At 52.8% G+C, this 12,576-nt stretch overlaps 1 protein-coding gene across 1 annotated transcript in view; it reads right to left on the bottom strand.

Moving 5' to 3' along the window:
- The window catches only part of DCP2 (decapping mRNA 2), a 53,505-nt gene that overhangs the window by 20,413 nt on the left and 20,516 nt on the right, over positions 1 to 12,576 (bottom strand). Inside the window, exons 6-7 of the mRNA XM_078620492.1 lie at positions 11,257 to 11,409; positions 5,029 to 5,141 (exon numbers count right to left, since the gene is read on the bottom strand). Coding sequence (XP_078476618.1) covers positions 5,029 to 5,141; positions 11,257 to 11,409 — 266 coding nt within the window. The remainder of the gene's footprint in view (positions 1 to 5,028; positions 5,142 to 11,256; positions 11,410 to 12,576) is intronic.

Raw genomic sequence — 12,576 nt, forward strand, 5'->3', positions numbered from 1 at the left:
TCCCCAACATCCCTCGTCATGCCAGGCCAATAAAAATCAAGCTGCAGTAAGGCGAGAGTCTTTTGGGTCCCCAGGTGTAGGAGGCGCTCATGAGCGGCCCATACCACCCTACCCCGCAACCCAGTAGGGACCACCAGCCGATGTCGACGTGACTTCCCGTCCCAATGCATCAGCAGACCTTGGCACATTTCCCATGCGTCGGAACCACCTCTTTTTCCCCCCGCCGCACCGCCAACGCGACGTCGCCACCCGAGGAGGGAGACATCCTCCATCTGGAGGCGCCCCCATTCAATGATGGGCAACCCCAACAGGGAATCTTTGCCCTGTTGTTCGATCGAATTAGGAACCACTGTATCGTCGTCGTTGGCGGCCGCCAAGACAGGTACCGATGTGTCCCCTGGAGGCCTGCAACGTCCAGACCCCAGGAGGCATGCACACTCGGAGGTGGTTGGCAAGCGTGACAGAGCGTCCGCGTTGGTGTGGCGAACGCCCTTACGGTATGTGGTTTGGAAATCGTAATCCTGGAGGACCTCCAACCATCGGGACAATTGTCCCGATGGCTGTTGAACCCTCAGGGCGTACTGCAGTGCCGCATGATCTGTGCGGACGGCGAAATGCCGACCGTACAGATATGGGCGATACTGTTGGATGAAATGGACAATTGCCAACAGTTCCCTACGGGTGACACAATATCGTTGCTCCGCTGGAGACAACACCCGACTGCCGTACGCAACCACACGTTCCACGCCGTCAACCACCTGGGAGAGCACGCCCCCAATACCCGTGTTGCTCGCATCGGTGTCGAGCAAGAACGGTTTTGAAAAATCAGGGTAAATCAGGGGAGGAGCGTTTACCAAAGCGTCCCGAAGGGAGCAAAAAGCAGCTTCCTCCTCCTGACCCCAGCAGAACCGAACCCCTTTAGATGTTAAAGCATGTAGGGGTTTGGCGATAGTCGCAAAATTAGCGACGAAGCGTCTATAATACGACGCAAACCCAATAAAACTCCTAACCTCTCCCACTGAGGTGGGAGTCGGCCAGGAGCTTACACACTGCGTTTTGGCGGGATCGGTAGAAATACCTGAGCGCCCCACGATGTGCCCCAAATAACGCACCGACTCGCGTAACAAATGGCATTTTTGGGGCTTAAATTTCAAATTAGCAGCCCGCATCTTTAGGAAAACCGCCCGCAACCTCTGGAGATGTTCCTCAAAAGTTTTGCCAAAGACAATGACGTCATCCAAATAAATCAGGCACGACTCCCATTGCAATCCAGCCAAAACCAATTCCATCAACCGCTGGAAAGTTGCCGGCGCTGAGTGTAAGCCCATCGGCAACCGGTTGAATTGAAACAGGCCGTGCGGAGTACGGAAAGCAGTTTTAGGCTTTGAATCATCGTCCAGAGGAAGCTGCCAGAATCCCGAAAGTAAGTCCAATGTGGAGAAGAATCGCGCTCCCGCCAAGGCGTCAAGCGATTCGTCCATCCGTGGAAGCGGGTATGCGTCGGCAACCGTAATTTTATTAAGGCGCCGAAAGTCAACGCAAAACCGCATCGAACCGTCCTGCTTCTTAACCAGGACGATCGGCGCTCCCCAAGGGCTGTTGGAGGGAGAAATGATGTCGGCGGCTAACATGTCATCAACAGCCGATTTGACATGGTCCTTTTCGGCGGGACTCAACCGAAAAAGATTCTGGCGTATTGGCGCGCTGTCACCCGTATCAATATGGTGACGCAGCAGATGAGTGCAGCCCAAATCGTATTTATCCCGACTGAAAACGTCGGAAAATTCCCTCAGTAGTGTCTTAAGACGTTGGCGCTCTAAATTTGACAGGTCCGTCGATCCCGCGCAAAGCGCCTCGAGCCACCCTTCATCGCTGTCCGAATGTGGTCGCGGTGCAGGGACAGCGCCGACATGACTCGCGACGGGTTCCTCACAGGGCACCGGCGTTGCGTGAGCAAGCACGGTCCCCTGTGGGACCACCACCGTCTGCGAGCCCACATTGAGGACCGCGATGAAGGGTTCTCCTTCCCCTCTCACTATGGTCTGGGCCGGGAGTAAATTAGGTCCACTGACCCCGGCCCTAGACGGTCCCAGCAGAACCCCTTGAGCCCCAATGCCCTTAGCGAAGGGCCGCCGAAGTTTCAAGGGAATCAACATTTGCGCCCCCGGAGGAACGCGCACCGTTCTATCTACGAACGCCGGCACCGTCGCGAACGCCGTCCGGCTCGTAGCGGGGGATGGCAGAAACGCCATGCGTCGGCCCGATGGGAGCTCAATGCATCCCTGGTCGATTAATATCCTAATCGGCATTTTGGCCAGGAAGTCCGTCCCCAGCAGGCACGGAACCGCCAGCGAGGAGGAAACAAAAATCGGCCCAGATAATTTAATATCCCCGACACAAATCTGGGCTCGAATTTGTCCGATGATGCCAAGTGAACCCCCGTTAGCAGCAAAGAATGGTACATTAACAGGCATCAAAGGACGGCTCTGGGCAGGGAGAATGTTATAAATCAACTCCGAAATAATGGTCGCCGATGCCCCTGTATCGACCAGGATGCGCACCTCGACCCCATCGATGTGACCCACAACGGCCGACGACCCCGACGACGCGGCTACAACCCGATGGGCCAACACGGACCACTGGCTGGGTTCAATGTGAGTACCCAGAGCGGTGCGTGTTGGTGCCATGGTACGCGATATTGGCCCCCCATACGCTGCGGTGTTTGAGTGTGTGACGGGCGTGTGCGTGGGCCAAACATGAGGGGTGCCGCGACTCGCCGGATTATGATGGTAGAGCTTGTGACGAGGGCCGGCGTCCCGTTGAGGTGTCGTCCCGCGCTGCCGAGGAGAGCGGCACCCCGAGGCGACGTGGCCCCGGATGCCGCAGTTGTAACAGCGTGGAAGCGCTGGTGGCGACGATGGATGTTGTAGACGGCTTGAACCGGCCCGGTCCTCCCGCACTCCCGCTCCGTGCTGCCGTTGATGGTCGATGGCGCAAACCGCTTCCACCGGGAGGGTGGCCGCAGCGACGGCACGCCCGCTCGCTGCCTTGCTGGCCTTATGTCGTTGAGAGGACAGGTTTGCGTGGAGAAGACGGGCCGCTTGGAGGGAGCACATCTCTGCATCGTCCTGTGCGACAATGACGATGTCTAAGTCGTCCGCCAGCAAAAGTATCTTCTCTGTCACCATGGCGTCGACACCCTCGTCGTCCATTCGTGGAAAGGCCTCCTTCGCCAGTGCCAGGAGGCTTGTGCGGTACGCCAGGGGCGACTCCTTCGTCCCCCGCTGGCGATCGTAAAAGAGTTGGCGACAGTCCGATGGTGGACCATATACTGCAGATAGCACCTGCATCGCCTTCCGCAGCGTCGAGCGCCTCTCCTTCGGAGCCGACGTTAGAGTGGCGAGGGCGTCGCTGTCGAGGAGTGCTGGCAGCGCGCGGAGAGCCTCGGCGTCTGTCCACTGTGCCATCTCCTGGTGAGCGAGGAAGCGCCGCTGGAAGCCGCCCCAGTCGCCATCCTCGCCCACAAATTCCTTGAGCGGGGGCAGTCGCTGATGTAAGGCAGCGGCTGCAGAGGACGATCGCGCTCCCTCGTCACCCTCACTTGACTCAGCGTCGGCCCGAAGCAGCGATGGCATCGCCGGTCGCACCCGTGGTGACGTTCCGCCCGTAGGTTGGTGACGCGGCAGGTACTGTACTCCCGCCGTTGGACGCGATGCTTAGAGCGGCCACGCCCTCAACAGCAGCTGCGGCGATGGCGGGAATTTCAAAATGTTGCCCCGTTGAAATGGCGGGAAGGCGCTGTGGTCGTTGGCTGCTGTCGCCCCGTGGCGGTCCCGCAGCCCCCAGCCGTGTGATGTTGTCGAGCATGGCGGCTGCGGCGTACAGCAGCTCGGCCAGCTTCGCGTGCGCCTGCCTCAGCCCCTCCGTCGACGGCTCCCCTTCCTCCAGCTGCTGTGGCGTGGATGCGCCCAGCCCCAGCTGGTCGATGGCATCTTCAGCCGTGTCGGGCCCTCCGACTGCAGTGGTGTCTTCTGCCTCTGGTACCCCGACTCGAGTCGTCCGGCGTGTATCCATGTTCGTACTTTGTTTCACTTCTGACGCCAGATGTAGTAACGCTCACGACTCGTTCACACCGGATAGTTGGAGGCACACTGGTTTATTTAACACCACACGTTGTGACATACACACTTGAGGGGGTATCGGCCCCCTCACCCGTCTATCTGAGGACACACCTCTTAGCTAACCCTAGCCTGCCTCTGAGTCCTCCGCTAATGGGCTAGGGGAGGCTATCTTGGCCCGACACTGGCCAGTCGGGCCCGGTACCCAGAGTCCAGACCAGCACTGGCTCTGGCTCTGGTACCACGCCACTGGCTCGAGCCTGCGCGGTCCTGATAAGGACGGCGTACCAGGGGGAGACCAGGGCTCTATCTAAGACGTCTTCCGTCTTCTCTTCTTAGCTAACACATCACTCCCGAGCCCCCCGATACATTCCCCTTTTATACTCCCCCCTCCCTGAGGGGTGGGGCCCCGGGGGATCGTAACGTCCGAAGCGCGGACGTCGTAGAGGGCACCTGCCCGTGCACTCACGTAGCCCCGCCCACTGTGCTTGTTTACCATAGGCTGCCATGCATAACGGGCTCTCTCTAACACCCCTACACTTGCGTGTGTGTGCTAGGTGTGTGTGCTAGGTGTGTGTGCTATACTTGCGCGTGTGGTATATGTGTGTGTGTGCTATGTGTGTGCGTGCTACGCATGTGCGTGTGCTATATGTGCAAGTTCTGTGTGTGTGCTGTGTGTGTGCTATGTGTGTGCACGCTATGCATCCATGCGTGCTATGCGTGTACGATATACGAGTGAGTGTTACACGTGCGTGTGCGCTATGTGTGCGTGCTGCGCTAGTGTGTACAACGTGTGTGTGCATGCGTGTGCGCTGCCTGCTTGTGTGTGTGTGCGCTGCCTGCATGTATGTGTGCGTGTTCGCTGCGTGTGTGTGCGTGTGCGCTGCGTGTGCGCTGCGTGTGCACCGACTTCATGAAGGGGATGGTCATGAAGAACTTGTTGGGGCCAAAGCCGATGCGTGTCTTGGCCATCACGTCGTTCCGGTGCGAGGGGAGGTCCTCGATGAGGAACCACTCGATGCTCTGCGTGTATCAGTGCGAAATATATATCGGTGTGTGTGTGTGCGTATCGGTGTGTGAGTGTGTATCAATGTGGATCGGTGTGTGCGTGTATAAGTGTGCGTGTGTATGGGGAGAGAGAGGGGATAGCAGGGGGAGGGAGGAGAGAGACACGATGTGACGACACCACACGGAGCGTAGCGCATGAGATGAGATATGCGACAAACGTACACAGACACACAACAACCATTCGCCAGGAAGTGGCGGTGACGTCACCACAGTGCTTGTGCCAGGCTAAGTGCACTTCAAGGCCACGTGAAATGTCAAACGCCCGCTGACAGGTCACGGGACAGACCCAGGTGCCATGGGTTGACTGACTGAGATGACTGGCCGATGCAACACCTGTGCCCCCTACTGTGCCAACTTGCTGTGTTTTAGCCACCCAGCGCTTCGCTCGTTGTTGTGAGTGTCGCTCCTCTGCTCTCCGTTGTTGCTGGAGGGCGACTGCCTCTGACTGCCCATTAGCATCCTTCACGAGCCTCCTCCACAGAGGCCGATCTTGACACCGCTGGTACCAGTCATCGGCAAGTCCACACAGCTCCACATCATCTTGCACCACATCACTCCATCTCTTCTCTAGCCCGTGCTGCACGACCGTGGCCAAGAAGACCCAATGCTTCGTGTGGAGCGAGAGACGAGGTAGCTTCTACACAGCGTTACGCAGCTGAAGAAAATATGTCGCTCGACAGATTCAGAGTGAGACCTCTGCTGTAAAACCGGAGTTGGTCATAAGCCCACTGCCCAGGTATGGAAAACTCTACACTCTCTCCACAACCGCCCCATCACCAATGGGGAGTTGAGGCGGAGGAGTGCTTAGTTTTGGAGGGGCTGATGGTAAGGCCCCACCTCTTAGTGGCATGTTCCAGGTTCAGCAGCAGCACCTCCAACTCCTCCACTTAGTGAGCAGCAATCACCATCATCAGCAGACATTACATGTTGACTTAAAGCTTTCGTGACTGCAAGAATTCATATTCTTGGGTCTTTCGGAAAAGTCACGTAAAGTCACGTAAAAATAACAAAAAACTACAGTAGTTTTTTGTTATTTTTTGTTATTATCTTTGAACCTATCTATGCGACTTTACCCAAGAATATAGACATTACATGGTTGACCAAGAGGGAGCCATCCCTTGACCACATCCAGGCATCGATTAGCCTCCCATTGTATCTGTACCAGATGGAGATTCCTCCGGTACAGCCATAGAAGGGATTCACGAACTATGTGGTCGAAAAATGTTAAATAATGTGGGAGCCAGAAAAAATCCCTGTCGCACCCCAAGGTTAACAGGGAATGGCTCGGACTCCTGGCCACGTAGTTTTACCTGGGCCTGCCCACCATCATGAAAGTCCTTAATGATTGTGAGCAGAGATTCAGGCACTCTGAAAGCACCAAGAACAACCCAGATCCCAGGCCTATTGATGGTATCCTAGGTCTGGACCAGGTCAATAAAGCAGAGTTGTAGGTCATGTGGGAATTCCCTACACCTCTGCTGAAGCAGACAAACAGAAAATATGGTATCTGTGATGGACCGCCCTGGTCTGAAACTACAATGGGTCTCCACAAGCATCTCCTCAGCGTGCCTGGCAAGGCGATGTTGAATAATCCTTTCCAGTACCATTCCCAACACACTGAGGAGTGAGATGCCATTGTAGTTGTCAAAGTCTGTGCGGTCCCCCTTCTTAAAGATGGGGACCACCAGGGCATCCTTCCAGTCCTGCGGAACCTGTCCAGTGCTCCAGAGAGTTGTTATGATGTGATGTAGGGCAGTCTGCCCACAAACGCCACCCTCCCTCAGCATTCGCTTGGGAGATAATCTCTGCCCACCGCTTTTGCTGGTCTCAGACTCTGGATCACCTTCTGTAATTCCTCAACAAATGGCACTTCAGCCAGCCACTCACACGGGGTGACTTCTTCCAATATTTGAGGCACCGCAGCCTCACTAGGGTCATCCCCACTTTGCCCCACGATGTTTTCCAGGCTGATGAATTTTCCCACCCCCAAGACCTCACAGAAATTCTCAGATCTGCAAACCTGTTCCTGGGGGTTGGAGATCGGATCAGCTTTCTTTCCCCTCATGATGGTGATAGGTGTGGTGTTGCAAGGTACTTTTTTATGGAGTTAAAGAGTGATTTGTGATCACAGGCTACTGAGAAAGACTCCATCTCCTCAACAATCCGCGACTACCACACATCTTTGCAGCGCCGCATGCCTCTTCGAACCTTCGAGCGAAGGCTGTGGTAAGCCTCCTCATTTTCCGACGTGGGATTCTGTAGACGGTGGAAATGAGCATGTCGCTGTTTCTCATCCAGCCGCAACAACTCCGCCATCAGCCAGGGTCCAGGGGAGGTTTGGACCGTGTACCCAAAAAGCAGCCACTGCAGCTGCATGAGCCCCAGTCCTAAACCTCGCTCATTTTCCCTCGGCATCAAGAAGAGGGGGGGGGGGTGGGGAACGATGCCAACCTCAGCTGCAAGCGATGATGAAATTCTTGCTTGCAACTTTCATCAGCTAGCTGAGACCAGGCCACTGTGGGTTTGAATGGGGTCCTTGATGGACACCCACCACCAGAGTGGAAGAATGGCAGGTGCATCTTACAGATGACAAGCCAGCATCACGCCCAGCCACCTTTGTCTACCCAGGGGCGACATTTACACACCGTACCAGGTACTCATCTGAAGCAGAGTCAGACTAGGGTAGGCCCGGGACTGGTTCAAATAATCGTCAGTCCCACGGTTAACAGTGACATCATCGCTTAACAGTTTTTGCGGTTAACGTTTTCGCCTCACATAGTGACCCGCCGCCCCTGGTTTCGACTGAACAACGGTTAATGTGTCAACGTTATATGCGTGCACGCAGTGGCGCCAATTTCGGTCAATCAGAGCTGCTCGTAAGTGGGGGGCTGAGCCACGCCCTCAGCCAATCAACGAAGTCCCATTTACGAGCGGGTTTCGCCCTCGACTTGGCTTTGTTTAACATTATACCTTTTCTGTATTTGGGCGGTGAAAATAGCTCTCTCTTGTTGTGCAGACCTCATTGATTTTTGTTACTTTGTTTTGTTACTTATTTTACTAATTTTTTTACTTTATAAGTGAATTAGATGAAGATGTTACTTCGGATAACGTTGGTTTTTCGTGTGGGTTCGGATTACAAACGTTAAACCGAGTGGACCTCACCGGCTGCTGGTTGTGAGAAAGATCGCTGAATGCGTATTAGTCAGCTGGGTGGACTCAAAACGTTCCCATCGGCCGAGCGAGTTTTGAGAAAACGCCGCCGCCGTACAGGCGAGTTTGAGATTGTAGAGCAAGGGTGGGTAACCTTTTTTCTGCCAAGAGCCATTTGGATATTTATAACATTATCAACTTAAAAATTAGCCTGTTATATTTGGTCAAACATTTCATTAACTCACCCCTAATTTGATGGCTGGAACTGCTTCTCTTTGGTGAGGCGTGTGATGTTAGCTGGTATTGATGATGTTGCTACTCGCAACTGCTTTTCCAGGTTTGCTCCAAGATTTATTGAATTTCGAGTCCCGCCTGCGGTGGCCTTGGCAGGGCCAGACCAAATGATTTCGCGAGCCTTACACGGCCCGCGGGCCGAACATTCCCCACCCCTATTGTAGAGGGACGTGCTTCAAACGCTGGACCTGGTCGAAGAGTAAACCGACTGCGAGCTTCCCCTTCTCCCCTGCCCCCCACAACCTTAATGCTTCATTCATACCAAATGCCGCGAGAGATGCAAGGCTGAGTTTAATGCCGTGAGTAATTGTGGCTAGCTGCTGAGGAAAAATATAAACTGGTTTTTAACCATATTTTTCCATCATTTTTTATTACTGGCAAAAAAGTATCCCATAGATACAACCGCTCGACCAGAGGTATAAGCGCTCAGATACCTGCATTACTTTTGTGCTGTTTTCCTTTTGGCGTTCTCTGGTCGAACACTTGCCATAAAGACGGCTGTCTCTGGCTTAGGCCAATCAGTTTCAAAGACGATGCGTGTATTATCAGAGCATGTTTGTTTACATGTTTTGCTACAGGTAATGTGTGGTTAATGCAGACTTGATTCCGTGCAAAAGGGTATCTATTCGGTGTTTAAACATCTTAACACAATTCCTGTTTTATTTCCAGAAAGGGTAAAAACCTATTCTGATTTTTCAGACCTAGGAAAGTGGATAATTCTCCCAAAGACAAAGATCCCCCATGTAGCGGCAGGTGCTGTTAGTAGCGAGTAGCAGCACCTATGAAGGCCGGCACTGCGGCACACGAGGGGGTGGGTGGCCTGCACCACAACCGGCCGCCTTCATCTCCGTAAGTGGTGACATTTACTCCACACCGCACTAGGTACTCATTTGAGCCTGAGTCGACCTAGGGGAGGCCCACGACCGGTTCCACATAATTACTGCATGTGTAATACAGCTACTGTGGCTGACCACTGATGAGGAGGAGAATGGCTACTGCTGCTGCTACTGCTGGGGCTGTTGAAGGCTCTGGGGCGTGACGGTGGCTTGGGAGATGTTAACTTCCTCGCCTGGTGTGCAGGAGGTTGTGGGTTCAATGCCGACCCTGACGATGCCTGCTGCTGTATATTTGGAGTTTGCACGTTTCTCTCCCTGTGGCCGCGTGGATATGTCTCCGGGTCCTCCTGTTTTTCCCTCCACATTTATAATCAAAGTCACCGCGCGTTTAAAGAGTATTTGGCTGCTATAAATGTCTACATGATGATGATATCTGCCACTCCGTTAAACTTATAATCTGTGATAGCCAGGTCGCTTCTCAAAAATAAGCTAATACCTCAGTGGGGTTCTAGATTTGAAGCATTTTACTTGATACAGCTGTCGGGCTGTGACGGTTCCACCTGAAGACGGAAGCTTGTGTTGCCTCCGAAACGTCGTGATTTTTATTTTATTTTTATTTTATTTTACTTTTATTAATTTTAATTTTTTACCTACGTGACTTTACCGAAAAAACCTAAGAATATAAACCTCAGTGGGGCTTAACCTGGTAAAATAGAAAAAATAATGTTAATAGTTTAGTTTATAGTTTTAAGACAACAAACGAGTATTACCTAAAAAATAAATTGCATTTGATGTTAACCATGCCCCAATGTGCTCGATGAAGATCGCAGCCAAAGAAGAGCTACGCATACTGGGCAGGGTGACACACCGCTCCACTTTTGGCAGTCTTTGGTTGATTTCCACGGGGGAATGATGATGATGATGAGTCATTTCGTTGAGCCTTATCGTCTGTGTTATCCAAGGCCCCCTCCTAGAGACAGAGCTATGTTGCCCTGAATCCGAATCTTGTATTTAGACTGCAGGAGGCGGAACCCGATCAGCTATAAAGCTCTTTGCTCACAGATTTCCAGTAAGGGGTAGGCACGGGAGTCAGAACGTTGCAACAACAACAAACGCAATACTCACAAACACGATAGGAGAGCAACGTTTAGGAAAGGGAAACAAATCACTTTAGAAAGTATATACAAATACAACTAAACTCGTTTTTATCGTACCATGTAAAGCCCACTGAGCTATGTAGATTTTTATGTCAGAAGTGGCCTGGGAATCACAAATCATAGCTCAACACAAGTGGGTTCATCATCGTCGTCGTGCGGACATTTATAGCAGTAAGATAATAAAATAATCTAAACGAATTATGTCGATTCTAAATGTGGAGGGGAAAAAACTGATTTGTGCTAATGCTCAGTGGGCCTTAAGCTGGTAAACAAAAAAATAGTTCTAGTTGAACACGTAGTAGGTAGGATTTCGCGGCCAATATTATCCATAACAGAGGTTTATTTCTTTGGGGGGGGGGTTAGATCGCATAAAATATGAACGTATGTCGTTAAACCCACCACCACCCGACACGACCAATTCGTCAAGGTTCTGTCACGTGAATCAAAAGCGTGCCGCACTTAGTTCATGCATTCAGCGCACTAAACCGTGCGCTGGGAGAGGATAAAAAACCAACAAATACAGCACAGCGCACACAGCGATGCATCTAACAACTGCAGTAGCTGGTGACGATTTAGTTTACAGCTCTCCAGTCCTGTCAGTCAATCCGCAGGCTTCGTTCCCCGGTCCCTCACCCGGATCTCCTTGCGCGTGCGCGGGGTGAAGACGGTGTCCCTGGGCACCCCGGGGATGATGTAGAGGCGCACCAGCTGCTCGTTGACGCGCAGTTCGATGAACTCCCGCAGGTCGATGCGGTCGCGGATGTCGAAGTCGGTCTCCTCCAGCACCTGAGCAACGCAACGGAGGGCGGCAGGCGGCTGAGTGCAGCCGCTCAACTGAGGGAGCAGCAGCACAAATAGTAGTGGCAGCAGCAGTAGCACAAGTAGCAGCAGTAGCACAAGTAGTAGCAGTACCACAAGTAGTAGTGGCAGCAGCAGTAGCACAAGTAGCAGCAGTAGCACAAGTAGTAGCAGTACCACAAGTAGTAGTGGCAGCAGCACAAGTAGTAGTGGCAGCAGCAGTAGCACAAGTAGCAGCAGTAGCAGCAGTAGCACAAGTAGCAGCAGTAGAACAAGTTGTAGCAGTACCACAAGTAGTAGTGGCAGCAGCAGTAGCACAAGTAGCAGCATTAGTAGCACAAGGGGTGGGTCGCCAACACCACGCCCGGCCGCCTTTGTCTCCCCACTGTCGTTGTTTACTACACACCGCACCGGGGACTAATTTGAGGTTGAGTCGACCTAAGGGAGGCCCAGGACCAGTTTAGATAATCGCCATCACTGGTGTTGGCCGTGAACTGGAATCGAACTCGGGTCACTGGGTTTGTAGTGGAGCACGCTAACCGCCACACCACCGCACCCCATACAAGTGTGCGTAGTCGTGAGCATTGAGATGTGTACAAAAGTATTCATATCTAGAGATGTGAGTGTATAAGGGGTTAAGTATTGATGCGTGTGTCTTTCTATAACTGGGCGCCATGGTGGCTAGGAGATGTTAACTCCCTCGCCAGGTATGCAGGAGGTTGTGGCTTCAATCCCAACTTTGACGCCTGGCTGTATATTTGGAGTTGCTGTGTCTCTCTCTCTGCTCGTGGTTGTGCAAATGTATCTCCGGTTCCTCCGGTTCTTCCCTCCCTGTATTTTGCCGCTGCTATAAATTTCCACACGGCGATGATCATATCAGCCCCACTTCGTTGAGCTATCGTCATTTTCGATGGCCAGGTTCGCTTCTGACAAAATAGCTACAGAGCTCAGTGGGGCCTTACCTTGGTATAATAATAAAAAAAGTTTAGTTTTAGTTTAGAGATAGCGGCGCCTTTGGAAGGCCTTCATCCAGCAGCGGACTTCACATCTCTTAACCCCTAATCAGTTCCCTACCGTATTACAGACCAATTCAGACCTTATCCATCACCCCGTGCCCCTTATAAATCTCAACGTTCATTCTACAAAGTCCCATCA

This window comes from Lampetra planeri, chromosome 72, assembly GCF_965212315.1.
Source record: "Lampetra planeri chromosome 72, kcLamPlan1.2.h2, whole genome shotgun sequence".
Taxonomy (NCBI): domain Eukaryota; kingdom Metazoa; phylum Chordata; class Hyperoartia; order Petromyzontiformes; family Petromyzontidae; genus Lampetra; species Lampetra planeri.